The sequence below is a fragment of the Ochotona curzoniae genome, unplaced genomic scaffold (assembly GCF_017591425.1).
Source record: "Ochotona curzoniae isolate NIBS_2020 unplaced genomic scaffold, NIBS_Ocur_1.0 contig_2699, whole genome shotgun sequence".
In the NCBI taxonomy this organism is placed as follows: Eukaryota; Metazoa; Chordata; class Mammalia; order Lagomorpha; family Ochotonidae; genus Ochotona; species Ochotona curzoniae.
The window spans coordinates 793,141-820,715 of NW_024465561.1; the positions used below are offsets into that span (position 1 = coordinate 793,141).

Consider the following 27,575-nt stretch of genomic DNA (forward strand, 5'->3'; position numbering starts at 1 on the left):
GGACCTCGGGGTCGGGATCAGTTTGGGTCGCTGCAGGCCGATGTCTGATTCCAAGTTTGGGTCTCTGGCCGTGTCTGTGCCTCTCGGAGCAACTGCCCCCTCCCCAACCCCGCCGTCCCCCAACCACCAAACACACCCCCATCCCTGAGTTCTCCTGGCCTCGCCAGCTCTGTACCCCTGCGACGCTCTCCGCCTCCGCGAGGTGATTCCTTGGAGACCCTGAGGTCGCCAGGTCCTAACTCCCACTTCCTCGCTGGATGACCTGGACCTGGCACTTCCCCTCCCCGGGCTGCTTCCTCCTTAGTGGATGCAGGACCTGAGGTAGGGCCTGGCCCCGGGCAGGTGCGGGGCGCGCAGCGGGGGAGGGGACTCTCCCTCTGCCTCTTCCGTGTACCTGGGCAGCTTGGGGTCTGGGGGCGGTGGGAGCGGGGCGTGCACGGACTGGGTGCCCGGGGAATCCCAGCTGGCCAGAGACTTGGAGAACCTAAGTGCCCTAGATGGCGTGCGCGCGCGCGCGTCTGTAAGTGCAAGAGGCACAGACGTGCCAGCCGGCCAGGGTCGAACCACCACGGCCCGGGCCTCGGGGAGGGGGCGAGCAGTGTGACTCCCCTGCTGGGACGTGGGGAACAGGCCTGGCGGGCTGGGGACGTGACTCAGATGGGCTGGAGCTGCTGCGGGGAGGGAGGAAGGCAGGGGCGGGCGTCGTCGCGGTCTCCGCCCCGAGGCGGGGCGCCGGCCGCGCGGGGCTTTCCCGGATCTCCCTGGGGAGGGGAGGCGGGGCCGCCGCCGGGGTTGAGTCCGGGTCATTGAGTCACAGGACGGGGAGGGGGAGATCTTGGCGATCCTGGGGAGGCTGCACCCAGACCTGCCCAGGGGCACGCGGAGGGTCTCCTGGGCCCCCTTCTCTCTGTCTCTGATCGACTGTGCCTCCAGACTCTTGTGCAGTTTCGGGTTTGGGGTTATTGCTTCTCACTCGTGTCTGTCTGTGCCCTGGACAGCAGCCCTCTGGGACCCTGGCGGTGGGTGTGGGCCCTAGAACAAGGGCAGGGACTTTGGCCGGCCGCACCCGGGTGGATGGTTAACCCGGGGGCGGGGGCCTCCCTCCCCACCTCTCCCTGCCCTCCTGTCCTCGGATCTCCCTGGGGCCTCTGTTCTGGCAAAGCCTGCAAGAGGGCCCATTAGCAGACTGGGCCCCAATGGCACTTCTGCCCCTCACTTCCTTGAGGCTGGGGTGCGGGGAGGGACACACTCAGATAAGTCAGTCTCTCTATTTGAAAGGCAGGCAAACTGGTATCTTTGATCAGCTGGGTCACTCCCCAGATGCCCCTAACAGTTAGGGCAGGGTCAAAGCCAGGAGCTGGGTCTCCGTCTGGGTCTCCTGTCCGGGTGGCTGGGACCCAACTGCCTAAGCTGTCACATGCTGCCTCCTGGGGGTGCACATTAGCAGGAAGCTGGGGAGCTGGAGCAGCTGCAACTAGGCACTCTGTTCTGTGGTGCCGGAGTCCCAGGCAGCTAAGGCCACTGCACTGGCTGCTGGCTGCCATTCCGTGTCAAGACCTAATATGTCATTCTACAGAATGGGGGCAGTGCCAACCCCTGCCTGCCAGCACTGTGGGGTTGCCTCAGGGGGAGAGGTGAAGAAGGGGGCTGGAGGCTGGGTGCTGGTTTCCCTCCCCATGTAGCCTTCCCCCTGGGCAGCAGGTGTGGGGATCGGACTGGAGGACGGGGGTGTCCATGCTTGGTGCCCGTGGGGTGAGGGATGTTTGATGAGCTGGGGGCAGGACCCCAAGTCTTTAGGATGCATAAGAGATCGAAGGGTCTGAGAGTGGAGGACCTGCAAGAAGACAGGTGTGAGAAAGCAGGTAGTTCAAGGGGTGGGAAGAGGGTGTGAGGGAGGAGGTGAGGGTGTGAGGGAGAGGGGAGGGTGTGAGTGGGGGAGGGTATGAGTTGAGGGAGGGTATGAGTTGGGGGGAGAGTGTGAGTTAGGGGGAGGGTTGAGTGGGGGGAGGGCTGAGTGGGGGAGGGTCTGGGGGAGGGCTGAGTGGGGGAGGGTCTGAGTGGGGGGAGGGCTGAGTGGGGGAGGGTCTGGGGGAGGGGAGGGGCCTGTGGGGCACCATCTGAGGAAGTCGGAAGAGCTGAGTGAGGAGAAGCAGCTCTGCGGGGGGGAGGAGTGAGTTGGGGGGCAGGGAAGAGAGAGGTCTGAGGGTGGTGGTTGGCCACGCCGGGGAAGAGGGAGTATGAGGAAGGCTGCCCTGAGGGGAGCGGAGTGAGGCCTCCTGGGGAAGCTATGGGGACCGGGGCAGGGGAGGGGAGGGCAGGGCGCTGGCACAGCCCCGCCCTGCAGCTGTCTCCAATTTCCCAGAATCTTGTGCCTTTCAGGAAAGTCCCGGCTCCCGCAGCAGACTCCCGCCCGTGTCGGGAACGGAGGATGTGGAACCAGGATGCCCCCCTCCTCCCCCTTGCTCCTGGCGCCCCAGGCGGGGAGGACTAGGGTCTCCCCTCTCTGGGTCTGGAGCTCTGGGGGCCCCCCAGAGGCAGGGGCAGCCCCTGGATGAGTCCCAGAAACTTCCCAGAGAAGGCCCGGAAGTCCTGCTTGGTGTCTAACCATGCTCCTCACACAGGCCTCCCTGCCCAAAGCTGCTGGGGCTCCAGGAGGAAGGACCCCACACTGTACCTGTCCGAGGCCCTGAAGAGGGGGTGGAGTCGCGGCTGGGGAGCTGTGGGCCTTCATTCCCCGTTCTGAGAGAAGCGGTCAGGGCTGGTCAGGCCCCGACCTCCTCTTTGAATGCCATCCTGGTGGAGCGGGAGTCTCTTGACCTGGAGACTCAGTTTGCTCATCTGTAGAATGGGCCCAAGCAGTGGTCTGAGCTGCAGAAAGTGCCCCGTGCAATGAGCCTGGATGGTTAATAGTCCTACTTAGTATTAATGATGCTACCATGATGATCGCAGTCAACATGTGTTTCAACAGCAAGGAGGGAAAATAGGATGGGACACCTCGGGCTTTGGGGTTTGGGCTCTGCTGCGTGCTGGTTGTTTGGCTCTGTCGGATTGCTGATCAGAGTGACCGAGTGAGCCAGTGAGGTCTCCTTATCTCCACACTTCCTTAGCCTATGCACTGGGCCAGGGCTTCCTCATTAAACCCACAGCTGAGGGGCAGGTACTTGGTGTGAGAGGTTAAACAGCCGCTTGAGGTCTGGTGCTGCCCTGGGACCTTACACCCCCGTGGGAGACCCCAAAGAAGCTCCTGGCTCCTGGCTTCAGATCGGCTCAGCTCTGGCCATCACAGCCATCTGGGGAGTAAACCAGTGGATGCAAGATCTTCCTTTCTGTGGATCTGCCTTCTCATGGAAAATAAATTAATCTTAAGGAAAAAAAAAAAGTTTCAAAGGCCGGGTGTCCGAGTTCTTCATCCCTAAATGCCAGGCTCGGCTGCACCAGGAGCCCCCAACACTTGAGCCACCATCCACTTCCTCCCCAAATGTCTTAGCTGGAAGGTAGACCGGAAGTGGGGAAGCCAGGATTCAAACTGGTGCTCCGAAATGGGATGAGAGCATCTTAGGAGTGCCAGCTTAGCCCACTATGCCACAGTGCCCACTTCTCAAGTGGCCAAGGAGCCTCATCAGGGCTCCACGTTCTTGGGCTAAGCTCCCCTGCTCTCCCAGGGCAAGGCAGGGGAGTGCATTAGCCGAGGGCTGGAGCAGAAGTGGAGCAGCCGGGACTGAAACCAGCACCCATGATGAGATTCTGGCACTCCAAAGGGGAGGATGAGCCAGTGGAGCGATTGCTCTCTGAAACCACTTGAGATGCCCTGGGTCTCGGAGCTTGGGATTCCAGTTCCAGCATCCTGCTAAATGTGCACCCTGGAGGAGGCAGGGGAGGACTCCTGCGGGGTGCGATGACGGGGAATCCAGAGTGTGTTCCAGGCTCTTGCCTTCAGCTGGTCAGCAGCTGGGGCAGCTGCAGGCATCTGGGGAGAGAGCCGTCAGAGGGGCGTCTGCGGGAGTCCCATGGGTGCTGCAGATGGAGTTGTGACTCATGGGGTGCCAGGAGAAGTCGAGAAGATCAGGTGAGCTCCGCCCTGCAGACGTACTGAGCTTGGCAGGGAGGGCTGTCTGGCTCCGGGCTGGAAGTCCACGTGGCCACCACCTGTGTCCCCTCTTTGCTCCTTCCCTCCTCCCCCCTCCTGCCATCCCAGTGGGGTGAACACGGGCCAGCTTCCTGGAGCAGGGCCTGGGCCTGGCCTCTGGGTCCCTCCCCACCCTGGGGCCTTGGCAGGGGCTGGAGCCCCGGGCACCGAGCAGGCTGGGCCCACATGGGCCCGTGCCAAGACATACCCTTCTGCTTTTTCCCTGTGTCCCTGCTGACTCAGAGGTTGCGACATGGACATCCTCTAGCGCTCAGGCCTGGGAGACCAACACTCCCCTTCCCTCCTACCCCCACCCCCAGCCAGCCCACCACTGCCTTGATCAGAGCAGCAGCAGCCTCTGTCCTGGGTGCAGGTGGACGGCTGGGCAGGCCCATCCTCGGTGGCCCCAGCCGTTCCTGGGACCCCTGGCTTGTACTTCAGCTCAGTGGCTTTGCACCTGTGGACCCGGCGCTGGTTGGATTGATCCTTGTCTGGCTCCTAGATTTCCTAACTATAAAACAGGAGGCCCGAGCAGCTGCACAGGGCTACTCTGAGTCAGACGGGTTAGCAAGTATCGACCCGGCCTGGCACCGGCACGGTTGCTGTTGTTAACAGGGACTATAGGAACAGGGACCCTGTGATGACAACTCAGACCTGGCTCCCAGAAGGGATGTAAGAGCAGGGTTGACCAGGGGTTAGGTCGCCCCTTGGGATGCCTGCGCATGCACGCGCCAGGAGGCAGCAGGCGATGGCTCAAGTGCTTGGGGCCCTGCCCCCCCCGTGGGGGAGACCCGGATGGAGCTGCAGCCTGGCCCAGCACTGGCTCTTGTAGACACTAGAACGAACTAGCAGGTGGGAACCCTGTCTTTGGAATGAAATGAACATTTCTATTAGAAAGTGAGGATGTGGGGGCCCCGATAGCCTCCTAGTAGCTCCATTGCCATCCACCTCAGCGGGCCAGCTGGGGGCATTTCTGTCCACTATGAAACAGAAGGGGGGCTGGGTTGGCATCACCCTGCCTGGGGGATTGGCCCGTGCTGGAAGGCGTCTGAGCTGCAGAGGGGACCAGCATGGGGACAGGCTGAGTGTGAGTCCCCTGCTGCAGTGTATGCATGGGTGAGCTGGCTCTCCCCGGCCTCAGTTTCCCCCATGAGTCAGCAGAATGACAAAGAGAGAGGCAGCCGGGATGCTGAGTGAGCAGACGCTGGGCACCAGCTTATCCTCTGGCGAGGACAGGGGCCCCTGGGGCGGTTGGGGGGGAGGGTGGGCAGCGGGCAGCAGTGTGGCCTCTGAGCCTCATCTGGAATGTGGGGATGGACTCCTGTTCCCCAGGGCAGGGCAGGGCACGGCCAAGGCCAGGTGCGGAAAGCCCCTGCGAGCCTGGCACGCTTGGGCCAGCCCGTGCCCAGGTGAGAGGTGAGCAGGGAGCCGCAGGGCCGGCCCAGCTGGGCACGGAGAGGTTCTGGTCCCGGGCTGACCCATAGGTTGAAGTCACGGGGGGGGGGGTGGAGGGCTCTCCTGCAGGAGTTCTCAGGCAGGCGCTCTCAAGGCTCCCCCAAGGCTGGGGAAGGCCTCTGCCTTCAGACTTGGAGTCCCCCATGGGGTATCAGTTCTTTTTGTTCTTTGTATTCCTCTATGAGGCCCCAAAATTCCTGGGAATGAAAATGCAGTAAGGGCTTGGGGTGGCCCCCCCCCTCCCCCCCCCCGTGGGCTGGAGTCCTGGCTGCTCCACTTCCAATCCGGCTTCCTGTTGTCGCATCTGGGAAAGCACCAGGAAATGGTCTAAGTGCTTGGGCCCCTGCGCTCACATGAGACCTAAGTGAAGTTCCTGGCTCTGGCCTTGGCCCGGCCTTGGCCGTTGGGGTCATTTGGGGCGTGAACCAGTGGATGGAAGATCTCTTTCTGTAGCTCTGCCTTTCGAATACATACATGTATTTTTTTAAAAAGACTTATTTATTTTTATTGCAAAGTCAGATACATACAGAGAGGAGGAGAGACAGAGAGAAATATCCTCTGTCCGATGATTTACCCACTCCCCAAGCTACCACAACAGCCGGTGCTGCACCGACCCGAAGCCAGGAGCCCAGATCCTCTTCTGGGACTCCCATGCAGGTGCAGGGTCCCAAGGCCCTGGGCCATCCTTGACTGCTTTCCCAGGCCACAAGCAGGGAGCCGGATGGGAAGTGGAGCTGCCGGGACTAGAACTGGTGCCCATATGGGATCCTAGCGTGTTCAAGGCGAGGACTTTTAGCTGCTAGGCCACAGTACCGGGCTCCATACATTTCTTTTTTGAAAGTGGGGATGCTTCTCCTATTAAGCTAGGAACTCCCTCCGGGCAAGGGGCAGTACCTTGCCTCCCGTGGGACTCGGCATTCTCTAGAGACAGCCTGCTTCCCTCATCTGTCTAGCACACTTCCTGGTTGGCGGGGACATTTGGGTGACTCTTGGCCGAGAGGAGAGCTTCCTGACGGCAGTGGGCATGGCTCCACCATCCTACCATGCCTCGCTGGAGAGTGGTTGCAAGCCCCACCTCCACCATCAGGCTAGAGGCCAACTGAGTCATGGAGTTTGACTGCTCTGTCAGATTGGGAGCGCTGCCAAGTTTGGGGACCCACGGATGCCCCAGGAGGAACTGGCATCGGCCTCCTCCATCAGATTGGAGCTTATTTTTTTTTTTTAGATTTATTTATTTTTGTTGGGAAGTCATATATACAGAGAGAAGACACAGAGAGAAAGATCTTCCATCCGCTGATTCACTCCCCAAGTGGCGACGGCCAGAGCTGAGCTGATCTGAAGCCAGGAGCTTCTTCTGGGTCTCCCACGTGGGCGCAGGGTCCCAAGGCTTTGGGCCATCCTCGACCACTTTCCCAGGACACAAGCGGGGAGCTAGATGGGAAGCAGGGCTGCCAGGACACACACTGATGCCCATATGGGATCCTGGCATGGGCAAGGTGAGGATTTTAGCCACTAGGTGCTCTATTGGGCCCGGGAGCTTACTGTTTGGGCCAGATACACACCCCGCTGCCCGAGTGGGGGCAGCCGTCCTTAACAGCCTGGAGCTTCCCTCCTGCAGGGCTGAAGCTCGGAGCACATCCCAAAGGAAGGGACAGTACCTTTCCTGAAACGGCCAGCGCGTCCCCATAGGTCACAGCCTCCGCTGGCTGAGGCCACAACCTCCTGCTCAGCCACTAGGCCCTAAAAATACAGACACAAAAGCCCCTCAGGCTCTTGGGAAAGCTGAAGTCACCCCAGGCCCTTCCTCATTCACACTGAGGCCACCACCAGCTCAGTCTCTGTCCCCAGTTGGGGCCACCTCCCCCACCCAACCCGCACTGGTCTGGTGATGCATTCCCACGGTGCAGGGGTGGGGGTGTCCGGGAGCCTCCTGGCCCAGAGCAGAGGAGCGGCCCCTGGGCCACAGAGCCGGAGGGGCTGGCCTTGCTGGGTCGTGGCCTCCTCCACGCAGGCACATCACCCCTGGCTCTGCGTTTGTCACTTCAGCCAGCACTGTTGTAGCCATGCAGACTCACTTAGCACGCTTGCTCGCTTCTGGGAAAGTCAGATCGTATTGGGTGTTTCAGATCCCAAATTCTCTTTTTGTGGGTTCCCGCTGTGCCCGCAGCCCCGTGTCACCCCCACCCTCCCCTCCCCCTCCCTGGTGCTGCCAGATCCTCCGAGGAACAGAACATCTCCTGGTCCTGGGATTGGGGCGGGGGGGGGGGCATGGTGGGTTCCACCGTCCCTGGGCATCCCTGTGTCCCGGATGGGAGTACCTGTGGCTTGGCACTCTGACCCAGCCTCCTGCCTCTGTGCCTGGTGCAGCAGACGATGGACCAAGAACCCCGGACCCTGCTGCCCACATGGGAGACCCAGATGGAGCTCTCGGTTCCTGACTCGGACCTTGATGTAGTGCTCGCTGGCTGTGGTGGCCATCTGGGGGAGCAAACCAGGACATGAAAGATTCTCTGTCTTTCTGCCTTGGAAATAAATGATATAAAGATGCTTTGCAAATTAGGAAGTGTGATGTGGAGATGTGCAGACCGGGATGGTAGTGTGTCCGATTTTGCCAGTTGCAAAGAGAACTTAGCTTCACAATCTCTCGCCACCTCTTCAAAGTCCTTCCAGCCACTTTATTCATTTTCACTGGAAAGGCAGATCCACAGACAGCAGGAGAGACAGCAAGATCTTCCACCTGCTGGTTCACTCCCCAAATGGCCACAACAGTCAGAGAGAGAGAGAAAATATAACAAAACCGTTAAAACACAGAAACACAGTAAGAGAGGAAGAAGCTAGCCTCCCGTGAGCCAGCCCTTGGCCTGGGGCCCGTGGCTGGGTGATGCCCGGATGCCCGGGGCCCGTGGCTGGGTGATGCCCGGGACTGGTGAACTGGGTTGCACGATCCCGGGGTGGGATGTGCAGTTTTTTTTTTTTTTTAATTTTTTCTACATTCTCCATGAATGTTGGGGTCTCTGGGTATCTGGCCATGGGAGATAAGGCCTGACCATGCCCCACGGCATGGGGGCCAATTTTTGTTGCCAAACTCCAGTGTCTACTGAGGTTGGCTTGCCCCCATGTCCCCCATGTCCTTGCTGGATCTGGGCCCAGTAGGCTTTTGCCTCTGTGTGAGTGTGTGAGAGTCTGAGTGTGTGGCCCGTGGTAGCTCATGGGCATTTCCAAGCAATCTAGAACCCCAAGATATTATTATTATTATTTTTAAAATTTATTTATTTAACTTGGAAATCAGAACTACCGAGAAAGATCTTGCATGTGCTGGTTCACTTCCCAAATGGCTGCAATGGCCAGAGCTGAACTGATCCAAAGCCAGGAGCCAAGAGCCTCCTCTGGGTCTCCCACGTGGGTATAGGGGGTCTAAGGGCTTGGACCATTTTCTGCTTTTCCAGGCCACAAGGAGGAAGCTGGATGGGAAGTAGAACACCTGAGGCCTAAAACAGCTTACTTATTGGATGTCAGCAATAGCAGGGGGATGCTTAACCTACTATGCCACAGTGCTGGCACCCTGGAACCCCAGATTCTTAGGGGCAAAGCATGTAAGCGTTCTGGAGTCAGTGTACTTACATGTCCTAAAGCATGCAGTGAGGGTCAGGAAACTCATAAGGTGGCTGATGGTGCTTTTAATTATTTATGTTTACTTGTGAAGCAGAGAGGAGAGACACCACCCCATCGCTACTCCATCTGCTTCCGGTCTCCCTGGAGGGTGGTAAGGACCTGGCCACTTGAACTGTGCACTCTTGGGGAGCCGTAGCTGGGCTTGAACCCCAAGACCGAGATGGGATGCAGGTTTTGGTTTGGGGCCTTAAGCACAGTGCCCACCGCCTGCCGGGAGTCCGTGTGATGACTGGGTGCCCAGAACACAGGCCAGGGTGGGGTGTTCTCAGTGGGTGTGGGTCTCCTGCCGCCAGGAGTGCACTGGGATCTGTTCCCTCTGTGAAGGGAGTGGAGGCACAGCGGGAGTTTAATGAATGAAGGGATTCCCTAAAGACACCTGCCCTTCTGAATGGGATCTGAGGAGCTGAGAACCATGAGCTCAGGGCCCTGGAGAGGAGAGAAGGGCAGAGATGCAGGCCAGCCCCACAGACTCCCCCTGCCCGCTTAGAGGAGCAAGCGGGCTCTGCTGGCCAGGGGCCTCGCAGCCCAGCCTGCATCCCCACGCCTCAACCTGCATCTCCTCCCCTCTGCCGCCCTGCATTCCAAGTCTCCATGTGGCCCTGGCCTCCCCACTCCCCAACCTCCCCCTTCCTTGGCCTCCTCCCTCCTTGGCCTCCCAGCTTCCCAGCCTCCGCCCTCCCTGCCCACGTGGATGGGACTGGCAATGTGTGCAGGAGAAAGTCCACGCTGCGGCACCAGGCACCACCTCCCTCCGGCCTTATCTCCCGGCGCCCTCCCCAGCCTCCCAGCCAGGCCCTCCTCTTTGCTTTCACACACACCCATTTCCTCAACCTCAGAAAGCGCTTCCTTTCCTTGGACATGCAGGGAACCCGAAACTGTGTGATAGACACCCCAGGCCTTGGCGCCGAAGACCTCCTCCCCCGAAAGCCCTTCCTGATTTCTCCTCCCAGGCTGGGTCAGGAGATCACCTCCCCCCGCCCCCCGCCCTGCCCCATTCCTGGATGCCAGCTGTCACCATTTTGGGTGGTAGTATCCGACAACAGGATGGTGTCCCCATGGTCTCAGGGGTCCACTCTTGCCCCCAACAGTGGACCCCTGAGACCCTGCTGTCCTTATTCCTAAAGATATATATGTATATCTTGGAATATACATATGTGTGTGGTTCACTCCCCAAGTGGCCACGACGGCCGGGCCAGGAGCCCCTTCCCCAGGTCTCCCACCTGCTGCCGCCCAGGGTGCCCATTAGCAGGAAGCTGGACTCAGGAGCTAAGGTGGTACTCGAACCCAGGCTCCTGTGACATCCCAAGTGGTGGCGGCTTTCACGCTGTGCCAAGTCGCCTGCCCCGGGTCTGTCTTCTGCTTCTGGATTTTGACTTTGGCTGAGTGATTCGGGGGGTTGTACAGCAGTGAAAGTCATGCGTTTCTGTGCGAGGTTCTGTGAGCTGTGCCCTCGTGGGTCCCCCTCCCCCCTCCGGCCCATTGCCCACACCCACTGATGTGTCCTCCATTCCCATAGCTTGGTCCTGCCTCTGCTTCTGCTTCCGCTCCTTGCTAACTTGCACCCTGGGTAGCGGCAGATGCTGGCTGGGGCACCCCGTGTGTGACAGGCCGGGGTGGAGTATAGACCCCGACAGTCCCGGAGCCTGTGCCGGGCCGCAGGATAGACCCTACTCATCCTGCCTGGAGGGTCCCCCGGCGACAGCCCCCAGCGGTGCAGTGTCCCTCCAGCTGCCGGCTATTAGGTTCCGCACTGCTGTGCTCCTGGACACACACAGTTCTTCAGATTGGATTTCATTTCTTGTTTAGGATCGGAGCCGTGGGGTCCTGCAGGCAGTTGGGCACTGCTCCAGCTCGCGTGGCTGGCAGCAGAGCCTGGCGCAGCTGGAGTGGCCCAGCGATGAAGGGAAGTCAAGGACTTCACCTTGGGGAAGGCCACAGTGCTCCAAGAGCCCATTGGCCTGCAGCCTGCTGTTTAAACAAGAAAGAGAACCGGGACATGGACCTGCTGCTGTGCCTGGTGTCCAGCCCAGGAAAGGGGAGAGGATGGGGCTTTAACCCCTTGGGGCCCGGGCTGTGCAGTGGCCACCCGCCTTGTCATCTTACAAGTGCAGAGCATAACTGGCATTAGACCCAAGGGGTAGCTGGGGATGGAGCACAGAGTAGGGGCTGGGCACTGTTTTTTTTTTAGGGGGGAACACTATTTTTTTTAAAAAAAGATTGTTTATATGAAAGGCAGAGCAGCAATACACACACACACACTCACTCTCTCTCTCTCTCTCTCTCTCTCTCTCTCTCTCTCTCTCTCTCTCTCTCTCTCCCATCTGCTGGTTCACATCCCAGATGGCCACAATAGCCAGGGATGGACCAGGACCAGGTCAAAGCCACGAGTTTTTTCTGGGTCTCCCCTGTAGGTCCCAAGGACTTGAGCCATCCGCCGCTGCTTTCCGAGGCACGTTAGCTGGGAACTGGATGGGAAGCGGAGCACCCGGGACTGCAACCGGTGTCCCTGTGGGTTGCTGGTGTGGCAGGTAATGCCTTAGCCTGATGTGCCACGGTGCCAACCCCTGGATAGGCAATTTTTTCACCGCTACTTTGTACTTCTAAACTTATTATGTACCTAGTTATAAGGCAGAGTGAATGGGGTGGAGAAAGCCTAGCATTTCCCAGCTGCCCACAGTGGCCAGGCCAAAGCCGGAAACTCAGTCCTGGTCTCCCGGGACACTAACGGGGACCCAGGTCCTTGAGCCGTCTCCTTCTGCCTCAGGGTGCAGGAAGCCGGGCAGGGGACGGTTGGTGGGAGTAGAGTTGGCACCTGGGTCAGGGGTGCAGGCGGCCTGAACACCAAGCCAGATGCTTGCCCCCACTTTGGGACAAACAGCTGCGGTGTGCTCCTTGTGCCAACAGGTGTTCCAGCCCTTGTCCCCTCCAGCAGCTCGGACAAGGCGCGGGAGGTTGACCGAGACACAGTCCTGTTTGGGGTGAAAGAGGGGCCTGCAGGCACAGAGAGCCGGGCTGCTGTCAGGTAAGTGCAAAAGAAAGTGGGGGCCAGGGCGGAGAGTGGAGGCTGTTGTGGCTGACCCAGTGGCCAAAGAAGTTTGGCTAAATGGTGATGTGTGGGAGTGAGGCTTTGAGGGAGTAAGGGCATGGTCTGTTTGCGCTCCTGGGGAAGGAAGGAGTGTTCTTGGCCTGAAGTGCAAAGGCCCTAGGGGGACAGGTGGCAAGTGGTGTCTTGGGGGCCACTGTGGGAATGCCAGCCCCTCCCTGCAGGTGGCCCTTGGTGTCCTGGGGGATGGATCTAGGACCCCCAGGGACAGTGAGCCCCTGCTTCCTTTGAGGCCTGACCCCTAGGTCAAGGCCAGGGAGACACGGACAAGGCTAAGGCCTCCTAGGTTGGGGACGGTTCTGAGCTACGTGTCCGTGGTGTGGATCCGTGGTTGGATGCAGAACCTGGGGCTGGAGGAGGCTGGCGGCCTGTGGGGCAGACGGGAGCCAGGGAGGGCTGTGGGCAGGGTGGGGACAGGACCTGACTTGGGGCTTGTGGCTTCTGGCTCTGTGTGGGGGGAGGGTGGGGTGGGCAAGGCTTGGAACCTGCAGAGGAGGCCATGCGGTGGTCCTGGGTGCGGGTGACAGTGGCCACAGGTGTTTCCAGTTCCCAGGTGGAGAGGGTGCCCAGCACAGCAGGGGACAGGAGCCCCATTCCAGGGCACCCCGCCACTGCCCGCCACGGAGGTCTCCCAGCCAGGGAAGTTGAGGTCGGAAGAGGCAGTGAAGTGCCAGTTCCAGAACCCCCACCCCCATCTCCCTCTTCCCACCTCTAAGGCGTCCCCAGTCGGGTCTGCTTTCCTCTCTCCCCACCCAGGCCCCCTGCGTGCCCCAGACTTTAACCCCTGACCCCTGGTGGCGCCGGGAAGGGCAGGAGGCCTGTACAGAGGGCGACGGGCAGAATTCCCCTGCTCTGCGTGCCAGGGGAGTTACCAGGGCAGGGCTGGGGGCAGGTGCAGAGGAAGAGGCTGAGGGGGAGGGGACGAGGGAGGGGAGGCCTCTGTGGTGGGGCGGGCTGCTTGCTGCCTCAGTTTCTCCCCCGGTACAAGGGGTGTGGTTCTTCCTGGAGATGTTGTTGGAAGGACCCTGTGTGTGTGTGTGTGTGTGTGGATGGGGGAAGCACTCCCAATCTGACGGAGGATATGAGGTACCCCAGCTCCGTGGGAGAGACGGGCCAGCAAGTCCAACAGGGGAACGTAGCATCCAGTCTGTTGGGGTGGTGGTGAGGGTTTGGAGTTGTGGGAGGGTTTCTGTTCAGAGACAGGAGACAAGTCTCTGAGGGGTGAACGTATCATGGATGAGGGGAGCCCCTCAAACGGAGGGGGCTGGGCAGAGAACCTGCTAGGCTGACGAGGGAGGTTGTGTTTCCCCTGTTTGGGGTCAGGGGAGATGGGGTGCTCCAGTGTTAGGGTGCACACTTGGCTCTGGGGAAGCCAGCAAGCACCCCACTGGCCAGACCCCTGCCGCTGAGGGACGCCCTGGCCGGTGGGGCACCGGCGCCACCTAGCGGTAGCCAGGGTGGGGAAGCCGAGGTCCAAGCCTTCCCCAGCCTCTCTCTCCCCGCTTCTGGATCCTTCTGCAGCCTCCCAGAGTCCTCCAGGGGCAGCGAGGTCCAAGCTGGCCTCTCCCTAGCTGCCCTCGCGTTTGCTGGACCGTAAGCAGATTCCCAACAGTCGTTGTGTGCTCCAGGGAATGTTCGTGGCGTTTAATGCATGCATGCCTGCCTGCCAGGTTATAGTCACTCAAGGAGGCCTGGGGACAGCGTGTCCCCAAACCCTCAGGCTCCCTGCTCACCCCAGGACCATCATCAAACCATTTGTGAAAAATGCATATTTTGAGATGAATGGCTTTACTTTTTTTTTTCTCTCTCTCACCGAGTTTGTCTTTTTGTTCCGTTGTGTATGGTTGGCTGGTTAGAGATGAATATTTGTTCTCTGTGTCGGAGGAGCTGTGCCTTCAGGAAGCCCTCCGAGATCACACCAACGCGGTCAGTTGTCCGTCAGCACTCCACAGCAGGCGCCCTCACCCATCTCGGCCCTGACCAGTGCTAGCTGTGTCTCTATGGGCACTGCTCAGCCTGCCAGTTGGACCCAAAAGGACAGGGTCAGTTTTGTTTTGTTTTGCCTTCTCCTCTGAGCTTTGTCTGTTAAATTTGCTTAATTTCAGAGGCCTTGAGAGAGGCATGCCTTCTGCTGATTCATTCCCCAAGTGCTTGCAACCTCCAGGGCTGGGCCAGGTGGAAGCCGGGAGCTGGGCCCTCCATCCAGAGCTCACGCAGGCTCTACGCGCCCCCGCCAGCGGGCTGTGTTCACGAGCAGGAAGCTGGAGTTGGGAGTGGAGCTGGGACTAGAAACCTGACGCTATGCTAAGAACTGCAGGTGTCTCAGCTGCTGGCCCCAGGGCCGGCCACCCTGCTCCAGGGCCTGGGCTGAAATTCCCTCCCCGCTGGGGAACGGGGGACGTGACTTTCCCGTGGAGTTCCCATGTTCTCGGGAAACAAGTGGGAAGCCGGTAGGGCTATGGTGGTGTGCAGTGGCCGGGGGTGGAGACGGGGAGACGCGGGGAGCCAGACCCCCATGGCCTGAGCTGACCGCCTGCTGGGTGACCGGAGGTGACCCAACAGAGCAGGCCCAAGGCCCCATGCTGCCGGGACCTTGAGGAGGCCCCTTGCCCGGGGCTTCCCAGGCTGGGAGGGTCTGGGGAAGAGGTGTCTGTCGGGTTAGGGGAAAACCAGCCTTCCATGCCCATTGTGAAGTGGATGGTGGTGGTGGCTGGGGTGGGGTGAGTGGGGGGTGGGAGGACACAGGCTGGGCGGCTCCTGCGCCCCCAGGAGGAAGTTGGGGCTAGGATGAAGCCCCACAAAGTGGGTGCCAAACCACAGCCCGCTGGCTGCCGCTTCCCTCGGGCTCTGGGCCAGGCTGCTGCTGCTCGGGCCCTGGTAAGCGAGGTCGCCTCCCATCCAGCGTCCAACCCCTGTGCCTGCCCCAGCCCCAGCTGTCCTGCCAGGCCCAGTGCCCCTACCCAGCCTCTGCACAGAGTGCCCTGTGCACCCGCCTGTCTTGGGTGGGAGGGAGCCCCTCAGGATCCCAGCACGCGTGGGCTTGAAATGGCCTCCTGCCTTCACACACGCCATGCCTTCCCTTGGTGGGGAGCTCGGCCTGACCACCTCTGTTGCTGAGTCAGAACCTTGGTGCCCATGGGCAGCAGCTGGGTTGGTGGAGGGAGACCCTGGGCAGAGGGACAGGGCATGAGCTTGCCAGGCCTGGGCAGGCCCTGTGTGTAGTCACAAGGGGCCTAACTGGGGGGGAGACCTGGTGGCCACGGGGGCCTGGCTTGCTGGCATGCAGGCCCTGAGGTGGGACAAGCCCGAGGTGCTTAGCATGGCTCCTGTGCAGAAGTGACATGCAATTGTGGAAAGTAGTCCAACTTTCTTTTTTTTTTTTTTTTAAGGCATAGTGATGGGGGATAGAGAAAGAGAATGATCTGTCCACTGGGTCACTCCCCAAATGCCCAGAGTAGCCAGGACTGAGCCAGGTCAGAGCCAGGAGCCAGGAACTTCTTCTGGTTCTCCCACATGGGTGCAGGGTCCCAAGGTCATCCTCCACTGCTTTCCCAGGCCACAAGCAGGGAGCTGGAGGGGAAGTGGAGCAGCCAGGACTCAAGCTGGGTTCCAACCTGCTGCACCAATAAATTCTCTTCTTACAGCTCAGAAACTGGGATGCTGGTTGCAGGGAGAGCAGAGTTAACCCTCAGGACCTCTCGAGTCCTGTCTCTAAGGCCAAGGTCAAGTTACGCAACCCCGCAGGGCGGTGGGGGGGAAGAAAGCCTGTAGGAGTTGTAGAGGGGCTGGGAAGGGAGGATCCGAGGCTTCACTCGCGGGCCTGGAGGGGCTGCCGTGTCACAGTGCACTCTGGGGACGTGGGGTGGGGGTCTCCCGTGGCTGGGCTGGGGCCTCTGACCCTAGCGGTCCTGTGAAACTTGGAAGACACGATGTCTGACACCTCGTGCTCAGTAGCCACCTGGCACCTGAATGAATGCATGGGTGGGTGAGCCCTGGCTGCCCCGGGGACATTCAGGGAGTGAACCATCTCTTTTTCTCTGTCGCTCTGGTTTCCAAGGAAGTGAAAGTAACCAAGAAGTATTACCAGAAGAGAACCCGTGCATGGCTTCACACACACTTTTTTGCATTTTTCCACAAGCTTTGTGCAGTTCCCTGTGACAGGGGCTGTGTTTTGGTACCTGCAGACCTGTGGAGCGTCACGGCTGTTGCGGATCACGGACACCCACGGTGTGCCCAGCACCTGCTGTGTAGTGAGCAGGTGAACCCAAGAGGGGAAGTGCAGCCCCGTGGTGTGGTGGGGGAGTGCAAGCGAAGAACTACAAAATGGAAGCAGGTGTGTGTGTGTGTGTGTGTAGAGAGATGTGCAGTGACAACAGAGACCACCCGGAGGGCTCCCAGGGTGGCAGCATTTTAGCAGAGCCCTGGCTGAAGTGAGGCAGATCTTGGGGAACTCTGAGGAAGGAGCAGACGCTTGGCTGGTTGGTTCTGGTTGGTTCCAGCCGGGGTGGCTGCAGTGGAGTCTGTGAGAAGAAAGAGGCTGGGGGCTGGGCGGGCCTTCAGCCGAGCTCAGGGCTGCAGACCCCAGGGGGTGGCGTCTGCAGCCAGGGCTGCTGGGGGGACCCGTGGCTGGGGGCACCTGTGTGACCTCAAGCTGGGCAGCTGTCCCCTCCTCCTGCCACCCCTGCAGGGGCCGGCCTTGGTAGCCAGGCACCCTTCCTCTCATTTACTCTTTCTTTTCCTTCTCCGGACCCCCCTCCTCTTTCCTCGTCCCATCCCCTCCTCCTCTCCCTCCTCCCCACTGGCTCCGGTCCATCCATTCCCGTCCACCCGGCAAAACAGGGCAGCCTTCCTTCCTCTGCTTGGCTTGGCGGGGCTCCAGCCACGGCCTGGACCATTGCGTGTTGCCGCCTCAAGGTCACTCCCAGCCTCCTCCTGGCCCTCCCTGTTACCTGCGCCGGCGGTTGGGGGCAAGGGGCTACAAGAGGCAGAGGCACCCCTGACGGAGCCGTGTCTGCACCCCCACCTGGGGGAGCTCTGTGGGGGGAGCAGTGAGCACAGTGCCCTGCCCTTCTCCGGACCAGATCCTGGCCCTGCGCCCCCTGGCTGGCTGACCCTCCCCTCCCCTCCCCGCCTCCCCCTCTCTTTGTGACCTATTTCCCTTGTTTCAAGTCCCCCACAGCTTCCCAGCTGACAAAGTCACCCACACAGTTACAAATTCAGCTCCCGGACTCTTCCCTGGAGATGCAGATTCCTGGGGTCCAGACAGGTGGCTCAGGCCGCACAATTACAAATAATATGTATGAGGGTCAGCGTGGTGGCAAAGCTCGTAAAGCTGCCTTCTGAAGCACCGGCATCCCATACAGGTGCCGGTTCAAGTCCCGGCTGTTCCACTTCCAATGCCGCTCCCTACCGTTATTCCTGGGAAAGCAAGAGGATGGCCCAGGTGCTTGGGCTCCTGCACCCACATAGGAGAGGAAGCTTCTACCTGGTCCAGTCCTGGCCCTGGGGGCTACCTAGGGGGTGACCAGTGAGTGGAAGACCCCTCCCTGTATACATATATAACTGCCTTTCAAATAGATAAAGTACATTTTAAAGAGAAAAAAGAAACAGAGCTGCAGAGACTTGAACCCTTGATGGGTGCCCATGTGTCGCAGGTGTCATGTGCTTCCTCCAAGTGTCTCGCAGGGAAATGGCCGGCTTAACTGGGAGCCTGTGCCCGGGGACCCTGCCCAGCAGAAGAACCAGCCCCGCAGGTCGCGGACCAGCCCCTCCCGCACTGCCAGCGGCTCGGTGGGGGTGGGGCGAGGTCTGCAGCTTTCCGAGCCTCCTCTTCCTCACGCGGGCAGTGGAGTTCTCAGAGCCCATTTGCGTAGGCACGGTGGCGGTTCTTTCTGGGGCCGGTCCAGAGGCCACCTGAGCCGGTCCGTCCTGGGACAGGGCATCTGCCCGACCTAGAAACCTGAGCCGCCTCCTCCTCCTCCTCGCCTCCTCCCGCTGGCCTCTTTCTGTGCAGGCTGTGTAGCTGGGCAGTGGGGACCCTGGCACCCTGCTTCTCCCAGCTTGGGAGTCCATGAGGATTTCATTTTGTCCATCTGGGGCTGCAGGCCTTCCTTCCAAGGCCCCCTCCCAGATCTCTTCCCTCCACCTTTCTCAGTGCCTGAACTCTGAGGTGATCTGGGGAGCAATCACAACCTCCCTTGTCCTGGGTGGTGGGGAGTGTAAGAGGGAGCCAGTGTGGGGGTCTGTGCCATGGCTCAACAGGCTGACCTTCCATCTTCAAGTGCCAGGATTCCATAAGGGCACCAGTTCTAATCCCACCTGCTCCACTTTCCATCCAGCTCCCTGCTTGTGGCCTGGGAAAGCAGTCAAGGACGGTCCAAAGCCTTGGGACCCTGCACCTGTGTGGGAGACCTGGAAGAAGCTCCTGACTTTGGGTCTGCTCAGCTCAGCTCTGGCCAGCTGGGGAGTGAACCAGCCAATGGAGGAGCTATTTGTTTCTCCTCTCTGTAAATCTGCCCTTCTAATATAAATAAATAAATATTTTGCGGGGGGATGAGAGAGATGGCTAGTTGGGAGTGGGGATTGTTGGATGGGATCTGGTGAAAGTGGCTGTAAATGTGGCCCTGGCTTGAGGCTTTTTTTGGGAGGAATCTATGTTTTTTTTTCTTTTTTGTCCTTTTTCTACTTCTTGCTGGGATGTAGATGAGGTAGCTGCAGCGTCAGCAGCCACATTGCATGTTGGAGTGAGAGAAGGCAAGGCCACGTTACTGCTGACGGCACAGACAGAAGCAGTTGTACTGTTGATGGTTCTGAGCTGTGGGTTTTTGTTTGTTTTTTTTTTTTTTAGTAGTGGAAAGCTTGCTTTGCTTCTTTTCTTGCTCTTGCACTCCTCATAAGTGTTTTAAGCTATCATTTTTCTTCCCAGCGTAGCTTTGGCCACATCCCCTGGGTTTGGAATATACCATTTTTTCCCCTCTCGTTTGATTCTGGTTAATATCTTGCATTGTGATTCCCTCTTTCAGGAATTCTGATCCAGTAAACGGAATTTTGGGGGTGGGAGTGGGAAGCGGATTCATACCACTTGGATTGATGTCTTTGACTGTGGGGTCATTGCTTTCAATGCTGTCCTGTTAGTCTGCGTGTGAACTTGGATTTGAAGCTGGGGCTCCTAGCCTTTTGTGGAATGGTTTGGAAGAACCTGGGTACCCCAAGAGTATACCATTTTGCTGGTGGACTAGCTAACATGTTGGTGCGCTCCTAAGCCAGTGTGTCATGACAAGCCAGGCTTTACAACCATCCCGGAGGTGTGTCACCACCCAAGTCGTCAGGCCTGACATGTCCTTCCATCCTGCCCACGACTGTCCTTGCTTATCCCAAGGATGGACCTTGCCAGCACCGAGCATCTCTCCCTGCTTGGTTCAGACTCTGCTGGGGAGAAGGCAGGATGCTCCTAGGGGCCCACCCCTCTAGCCCTTGTCACCCCTTCTTGGGGACCCACCCTTCTAGCCCTTGTCACGCCTGTCTTCTATCCCTGTACACTCCTGTATTCTTGGGTCTCGCTCTTTGTGTCACTGGAGGAGGGGGGGATGTTGTAGTTGTGGGGTGTCTGTGAGGGGCACGGGGGCTGGGGTCTCATGATCTGGTGGGGTTGGTTGGGGGAGGAGAGGTCACACACACACCAACACGTGCATTAATCCAGACCTTTATGGCCAGCACGGTTGTCTCACAGCTCCATGGAGGAGAAAGGCCCGCATGCGCTAACTCTAGGGTGGGCGTGCATGTACAGCAGGCTGCGTCCTGGCTGGCTGGACCTGGCTGGTGGTCAGTGACTCTGGCTCCCCGGCGAGGATGCTGTGGGCTCTTCTCACTGGGCGAGGTGCTCCAGGGCCTTGTGGCTACTCCAGAGCTGCTGGAGGACATGGGGCAAGGAGATGAAGAAGGTCATTAGGGTTGGGGGAACAGTGAGCAGGGCAGAGGGGGGTATCCCCGAGCCCATGGCCCAGCCCCACCCTCCCAACCCCACGCTCAGCCTGTGCTGGGTTCAGGTTCAGGAAGGTGACGTTGGTCCTCCGGCGAGGGAGGGAAGGTGACTGCGAGGAGAGACATAGGGTGAAGAACCAGTCCCGGCCATCCAAGGCCCAGGGCCCCCCCCCCGCAGGCCGCAGGCCCCGGTGGACAGGGCTGGTTAGGGGGTGGGGCGTTACGGCTGTCAGACATAGGCTGAGTCCCTACGCCTGGAGACTGCCAATCTGAGGGGGGAATCACTGTCATTGACTTGGAGATATGGCTTTGGAGAGTACCTAGTCAGAGGGGCGAAGAAGACTCTAACTCCCCATGTCTAGGGGCTCCTTGTCCAAAGAGCCCTGGCCTTGCCTCAAAAACATGGACTCTCAGCCCATTGGGAGCTCCCAGTCTGATGGAGGAGGCATGGTCCCTGACTGTGGGAGCTCCCAGTCTGATGGAGGAGACACGGTCCCTGACTGTGGGAGCTCCCAGTCTGATGGAGGAGACACAGTCCCTGATTCTGGGAGCTCCCAGTCTGATGGAGGAGACACGGTCCCTGACTGTGGGAGCTCCCAGTCTGATGGAGGAGACACGGTCCCTGACTCTGGGAGCTCCCAGTCTGATGGAGGAGACGCGGTCCCTGACTCTGGGAGCTCCCAGTCTGATGGAGGAGACCTGGCCCCCTTGACTGTGGGAGCTCCCAGTCTGATGGAGGAGACGCGGTCCCTGACTGTGGGAGCTCCCAGTCTGATGGAGGAGACACGGTCCCTGACTCTGGGAGCTCCCAGTCTGATGGAGGAGACGCGGTCCCTGACTCTGGGAGCTCCCAGTCTGATGGAGGAGACCTGGCCCCCTTGACTGTGGGAGCTCCCAGTCTGATGGAGGAGACGCGGTCCCTGACTGTGGGAGCTCCCAGTCTGATGGAGGAGACACGGTCCCTGACTCTGGGAGCTCCCACTCTGATGGAACAGACACAGTTCCCTCATTTTAAAGTATCAGGCTGATGGAAATCATTTTTCGTTCAGTTAGAATAGACTCAGCATGTGTGGGAGACATCTGTCTATTCCCTGTGACAGCAAGGTGGAGCCCCGGCCCCCGTGCCCAGGATCCCTGAGTCTAACAGGGGAGCCACACACCCTTCATTAGCCCATGTCCCCAGCGAGAGGGGAGAGAGGCAATACTGCCTGGGTTCTGGGGTTTGCCTGTCTATTGGAAAAAGGGCCCCCCCCCCCCACTGGACCAGGTGCCTCTTCTGGAACTCTGATGTCCCCATTGTGTTTGCGGATGTCCTCTGTAGTAGCCCTCCGTCTGATGGAGGAGGCCTGCTCCCCCTGGCCTAGGTCAGCAGCCTGACAGAGGAGGGTCCTGCTCAAGGACCCTTACGTGGGGCCGAGGTCATGAAGGACCCTCTTTCAAGTCTGATGGGGGAGGCACACCTCGGGTTGCACGGCCCATCCCCTCCCTCCCACACACTCACGGGCCACCTGCAGCTCCACCTCCAGGGTATCCGTCTTGCCCTGCAGCGTCACGGTCTTGAGCGTGTAGCGGCCGGCGTCCGTGAGGTTCAGCTTCTGCACCAGCAGCGAGCAGTTGGCGAAGCCCACCTCGCGGCCCGTGTGCGCAGGGCCGGAGATCCAGTTCCCCGAGGGCAGCTGGCTGAGCAGCCGGTTGGGCTCCGAGGCGGCCCCACGGTACCAGGCATAGACCAGCAGGTCCTTGGGGTAGCCCTGCACCGTGAGTGTCACATCCTGGCCCTCGGCTGGTTTGCTGGGTACTGGCACGATCATCATGGCCACGACTGCCGCTGTGGGGAGTGGGCAGGGGAGAGGGGGAGCGGTTAGCAGGGCCGCCCTGGGGGTGGCATCCCCTCCCACCCCTCCGGCTGGATCACCTATGCCTCCCCCAGCTGGCAGGCGCTCCCCGTCGGGGGGAGGGGGCGCTGGGAAGGAGACAGAGGAAGGAAGTGACTTGTGTCGTAGTATAGGGGTGCTTGCTTGTCCCCGTGGACTCTGGGCTCCCCGCTCACACTAGTCATTTCCAACCTTCCAGAAAGTGTTTCTCCTATGAAAGGCCCCAGAGGGCCGGGCCATGTCTCCTCCATCAGATTAGAAGTTTCCAAAAGAAAGGGACCATGTCTCCCCGCTGTTAGGTTGGAAATTCCAGAATGGAGCGGGGGTCATGTCCACCCCATCAGATAGAGGGGAGTTGTGCCTCCCGGGGTATGTCAGAGCCAGAGCCCTCAGGAAGTGGGGGCTGGAGCTCCCCCTCTAGAAAGTGGGGGAAGCTAGGTCTCCTCCATCAGAGTAGGAATTCCTGTAAGGTGTGTGTGTGTGTGTGTGTGAGAGACAGAGATGTCTCCTCCATCAGATTAGGACATCTCACATGTGGGCGTGGCAGTTTTTGCTTCTCCCGGAAGTCCAGGGAACATGCCTGGCACACATAGCTCAACATCGAAACTAGACAGTGGTGGCCTTGTACTCTCGCTCCCCCAGCAGATTGGGAGTGTCCCAGAGGTGGGAACGGTGTCTCCTCCATCAGACTGGGACCTCTCAGAAATTAGGATTGTGTCTCCTCCAAGAATGAAAATCCCCACCCCCACCCGCTCCCCGGCATCACACAGGCTGTGCCTCCTCTGTCTGACCGGAAGCAGGTTGAGCGTCGCTGTCAAGCCTCCCCCACCGCTCCTTAGCCTCATCTCTTTGATTGGCTGCTCCTTGAAGAAGGGGTGGGCCTCCCTGGGGGACGGGGCAGTCTCCCCTTCCTCTGTCTCTCTCCTATGCCTGCCGCGGGGCCCCCAATAGTTCAGGAGGCACGTACCTGTGTGCCTGGGAGATGCCACCCGTGTCAGCCTGCACAGGTGGGACTCAGGGGCACCTGAGGTCATCTGGTCCACCCCCTGCCTCCTGCCAAGGCCCGCCACCCTGAGCAGCAAGTGCACTTACCTCTGGGGATGCCATTTCTGCTTGTGGGTCCCCTTTGCGTGGGAACCAGCCTGTGTGGGGGAGCGAAGGAGGGAGGGGCCGGGGGAGGGGGAGGTGGTCCTTCCGCAAGGGCCGAGGCCACCTGAGTGGAAGGGAACCCAGGCAGAATGAGCCGCATCCCCAGGGGCCCGGCCTGTGTCCTCTCCAGGGATGCCACTAGCGGCTGTGGCTGGGGCCAGGAGGCGGTGCTGCTGGCTGTGTTTTTCCATTTCCCAAAGAGGGGTAGTGATGGCATTGCCGGCGTGTGTGCCCCCGACAGACAGGCCTTCCAGCCGGCAGCAGAGCTGTGTAGCCAGCCCTGTGGCAATGGGGGGGCCCTGTGGCTCAGGCTCCCCTTGTGGTTGGCGGCGGAAGCTGAGGCAGCAGTGCCACCCCACACCAGGGGGCCCCTCTGTCACCCTTCTAGGATGTGCGTTTACCCGGGGCTAGGGCACCTCTTGCACCGGGGTGCAGGGGGCATGGGCGGGTGGTGGCCTCCCCAGGGCTGTGCCGACTCACCGGAGAGCCTGACCACTACGGAGGCCGAGCCGGACAGCAGGGTCTTGGGGTTCTTGGCGATGCAGGTGTAGGTACCCTCGTGGGCGGCTGTCATGGCGCTGATGTTGAGGTGGTCCCGGCCGTCGTTGAGTGCCCGCCCGTTGAGGGCCCACATGTACTCGGGCTCGGGGCAGGAGCGGGCCACGCACCACAGCGTGAGCGATGTGTTGAAGTCCACTTTGATGGTGCAGCCTGTGCGGGCGGTGGAGTCCTGCAGGATGGCCACGCGCTCCGGGCCAACTGTGGGGGCGGCAGGGCGAGAGACACGGGGCGGTGGGGGGAGGGGACCCTCCCTGGCTGGGGTGGGGAGGTAGGGAGGGTCTCTGGGGAGATCGATGGGAATGGGGGTGTCTCAGGAATGGGAGAGGAAGAGGCCTGACTCCTGTGACTGTGATAGGCTTTGAAAGCAGGTGGGAGCGGGTGGCCAGGGGCGTCTCAGGTTGCCCCTCCGTGGAAGGGGTACAGTGGACCCTGAAAGATGCCTCCTGGAGTCCTGCTTGCTGGAGCCCTTAGCTTCTGGGTGTACAGGCTTCTGAGAGCTCAGGCTTTGAACCTTTAGGACCAGAGGCTAAGGAAGGTCCTAAGTCTCTCCCTGTCTAGATGCCAGAATCCCTTGCTTGTCGGGTTCTGGGTCCCCCTTTCCCCTCTGTCTCTCTGCTGTTCTTACATCTCTGGCCCCAACCTGAGCTTCAGGGACACCCCACTCAGATGCACCTGCTGCCCACGGGAACCACTGCATGCTTGCTCGGGCCAGGTGTTTGGTTTCCCAGCATCCCTTGCGGCACGTGCCAACTCCAGGTCTTTTCTCCTAACTGCCATGTTAGCGTCACATCTTAGAAGAGGGACCCCTGATCCCAGACCCCTCATTCCTTGACTCAGCCACGCCCCGTGTGTGTGTGTGTGTGTTGGAGGGGAGACGTTGCTGGGGCACTCACAGTACACGGTCAGGTTGATGGGCTCACTGCGGCTCACACTGACTGGATTCCACACCTCACACTGGTAGGCTCCCGCCTCCTCCCGGCGGACACCGTGCCGGCTCAGCACCCTGCCGTCGGGCGACAGGCTGAGGCGCAGGGCTATGGGCAGGGCTTCGCCATTGAAGAACCAGCGGACTTCGGCCGGGCTAGGGCTGCTGCACACGAGGCGGAGGGTGTCCCGTCGTTCCACCAGCTCCGTGCTGTTGGCCACCACGGTGGGCTGGGCCAGGATCTCTGTGGGGGCGAGAGGCAGAGGGGGAGGGGGCCAGGCACTGGGCCTGCTCTGGGCTCCTCTGACCCGCCCGCCCCCAGGCCAAGGCAGTAGCCGGAGGAATGAGGAGTGAGGTTAAGAGGTAGTGTTAATCCCCGGGTCCATCCTGGTGGAGGCGGGCCTCACAAGGGCATCTCAGGTCTGTTTTTAGGATTTTGTTTGAGAGGGGGGAAAGGGGCGGATGAGGAGGGAGGAAGGTGGGGAGACTTGGCTGGGGTGGGGGTGCAGGGGGTGTCTCACCATAGACCCGCATGTGTCCGTAGCCCACCTCTGTCTGCAGCTGTCGGTTGAGGGTCTGCAGGATGTAGGTGCCTGTGTGCCTGGGCAGCACGCCCTGGATGTCCAGGCCGCCGTCGGGACGCACGGCCTCCCGGCCCGTGTGGGCAGGGCCTGGCGTCTCATCGCCTGTGCTCACGATATAGCTGGCCACCAGGTAGGACAGGCTGAGCGTGGGCCCCGCGTACCAGCTGTAGGCCAGCTCCTCCCCTGACAGCCCCCGGACGGCCAGCGTGACGTTGTCGCCCTGGGCCGGCTGGGCGGGCTCGGGGGTGATGGTGATCTCGGCACCCACATTCAGGAACACGGCTGAGGGAGGGGAGTCCACAGGGTCATGGGAGGCAGGCATGGCCCACTCCCCTGTTACCCCTAGAGAGAAAGATCCGGGCTCTCTCAGACTCCCCTCAAGTCTGTTTCCTGTCTCCCTGGGTGTCTGAGAGGGTTACGTGCGTCTCACGAACTTAGAACCAGGTCTTGTATGCAGTAAGGGCTTAATAAATGTCACCTGAATCTGATCCTCAGTGTGGTGCAGGATTGACTATGCCAAGGATCCAGCCCAGGGACTTATAAGGCAGGAGTACCTAGCAGGTGTATATGGCAGGTTATATGGCAGGTGTATATGGCAGGTGCACATAGCAGGTGTATATGGCAAGTTATATGGCAGGTGTATATGGCAGGTGCACATGGCAGGTGTGTACACCAGGTGTATATAACGGCTAGTATGAGGCCTCTGGTTGATGGACTGGATCCAGAGGGGTTTCTCTTGTTAAGAAGTGGAAAACTGAGGGTTCAGAGAGCCTCACACACTCACGTTGGGGTCCCACGGGAGACATCAGGGCCGGCCCGGGGGTTCCAACTCCCAGTTCAGTGCTTGCCTTGCTCCCTCAAGCCCGGTTATGGTGGCCAGTGGGGGTGGGAGAGGGTGGCCATGGCTGTGACCCTCAACGTGAGAGCCCCTCGCCAGCAGCTCCATCCCTACCAACCTATTTGCTCATCTGTGCCGGGAGGCCATGATTAGACCCCCTAACTCCTGGGGTTAGGAACGCACTGAGGACCATTTCACAGTTAACTAAAGCTGTGGGAGGGAAGGTGGCAGGCTAGTCTTCTATCTTCAGGGCGAGGGGTGGCCAGCGAGGCCTCACCCCAGGTGAGGTGTTGGCCTTCTGCCTTTCCCAGCTCACCCTGTCCCTGTCGTGTGGGGCTGCCCCACGTTGATGTCTTGGTGTCAGTGCCCCCTGGGCTCCTTTGCCCCCTGGGCTCCTGGCTCACACCTTCCCTCTCCGTATCCCACCCCCCGCCCCAGGCCCTGGGTAGGGTGTTCCAGGTGCTGGGCTGCTGAGTGTGGGTGGGTGGGTGGAGGCACCCTTGTTGCTCACCGCTGAGGAGGAGCCAGCCGCATCCGGTCAGCGCCATCTTTCACTCCGGGTGGGTCTCGGAGATGCTGGTGCTGGCGTCCTGGTGCTGGGGTGGGAGCCCGTCTTGGTTGGGGTTTGGCTGTGTCTGCCACCGGGCCGGAGAGGGTTCAGCAATTTGGAGCCTGGGAGGTCACCTGGACGTGGAGGGATTGAGTCACCAAGGACCTGGGGCCCTGTTTTGGGTACCAGGGTGGGTGTGGCGAACACCAGCCAAGGGCCACGACCCGGTCAGGCCTCCTGGGGCAGCTGCCTAACCCTCTTTGTGCCCAAGGCCTGGATTTGGTACCAAAGCAAGAACCAGGTCGCCAGAGAGGAGGGCGGGAGGGGGCAGCGGAAGATTCCTTAGCCTGTTCTTGGCTTGCCGTGGCTCCCTGGGTGAGACATGGGCCTGCGTGAGGTCTAGGCTGGTACACAGTGACCTACAGATGGCACCTCCGCGGAGGGTACATGGTCCTGCTGGGTAGGCACCTTTAGCACCCCCATTTGCAGATGGGGAAACTGAGTCCCTGGCTGGGACCTCAGGGCGTTTGGAGGCTGCTCTGTGTGTTGTCAAAAGGGGGAGGCAAGGCTGTCTCTGGGGTGCTGCTGCCTGCCAGCCCCCTGCAGAGGAGGGGGGTCCTGAGAAAACCCTGTGTTCCTTCCTGCCTCTTCCTCATCTGGGCAGTGGAGCTGGGGGGCTGGAGAAAACTGAGGTTTGTTTTCCTTCATTTTAAGAGACAACAAATGAGAGAGATCTCCCATCCTGCGATTCATTCCTT

General features: G+C 60.2%; 1 protein-coding gene across 1 annotated transcript; it reads right to left on the bottom strand.

Annotated features, from left to right (window-relative positions):
• Positions 1–300: 300 nt before the first annotated feature.
• CEACAM16 (CEA cell adhesion molecule 16, tectorial membrane component) lies at positions 301–26,815 on the bottom strand. The gene is made up of 6 exons (XM_040976512.1): positions 26,779–26,815; positions 25,367–25,711; positions 24,814–25,089; positions 23,840–24,118; positions 21,838–22,164; positions 301–518 (listed from the first exon to the last, which is right to left on the bottom strand). The coding sequence occupies exons 1-6, from the start codon at positions 26,813–26,815 to the stop codon at positions 301–303; spliced, it is 1,482 nt and encodes a 493-aa protein (XP_040832446.1).
• Positions 26,816–27,575: the final 760 nt, after the last annotated feature.

Bases quoted from the DNA above. Each gene is read 5' to 3' on its own strand.
- CEACAM16 (XM_040976512.1), bottom strand. From the start codon at position 26,815: ATGGCGCTGACCGGATGCGGCTGGCTCCTCCTCAGCG. The intron at 22,165-23,839 runs GTGAGTCGGCAC...CACTCCCCACAG, and splicing joins CGTAGTGGTCAGGCTCTCCG to CGGCAGTCGTGGCCATGATG. The intron at 519-21,837 runs GTGAGTGTGTGG...TTGCACTTACAG, and splicing joins GGTGGAGCTGCAGGTGGCCC to ACGCGCGCGCGCGCACGCCA.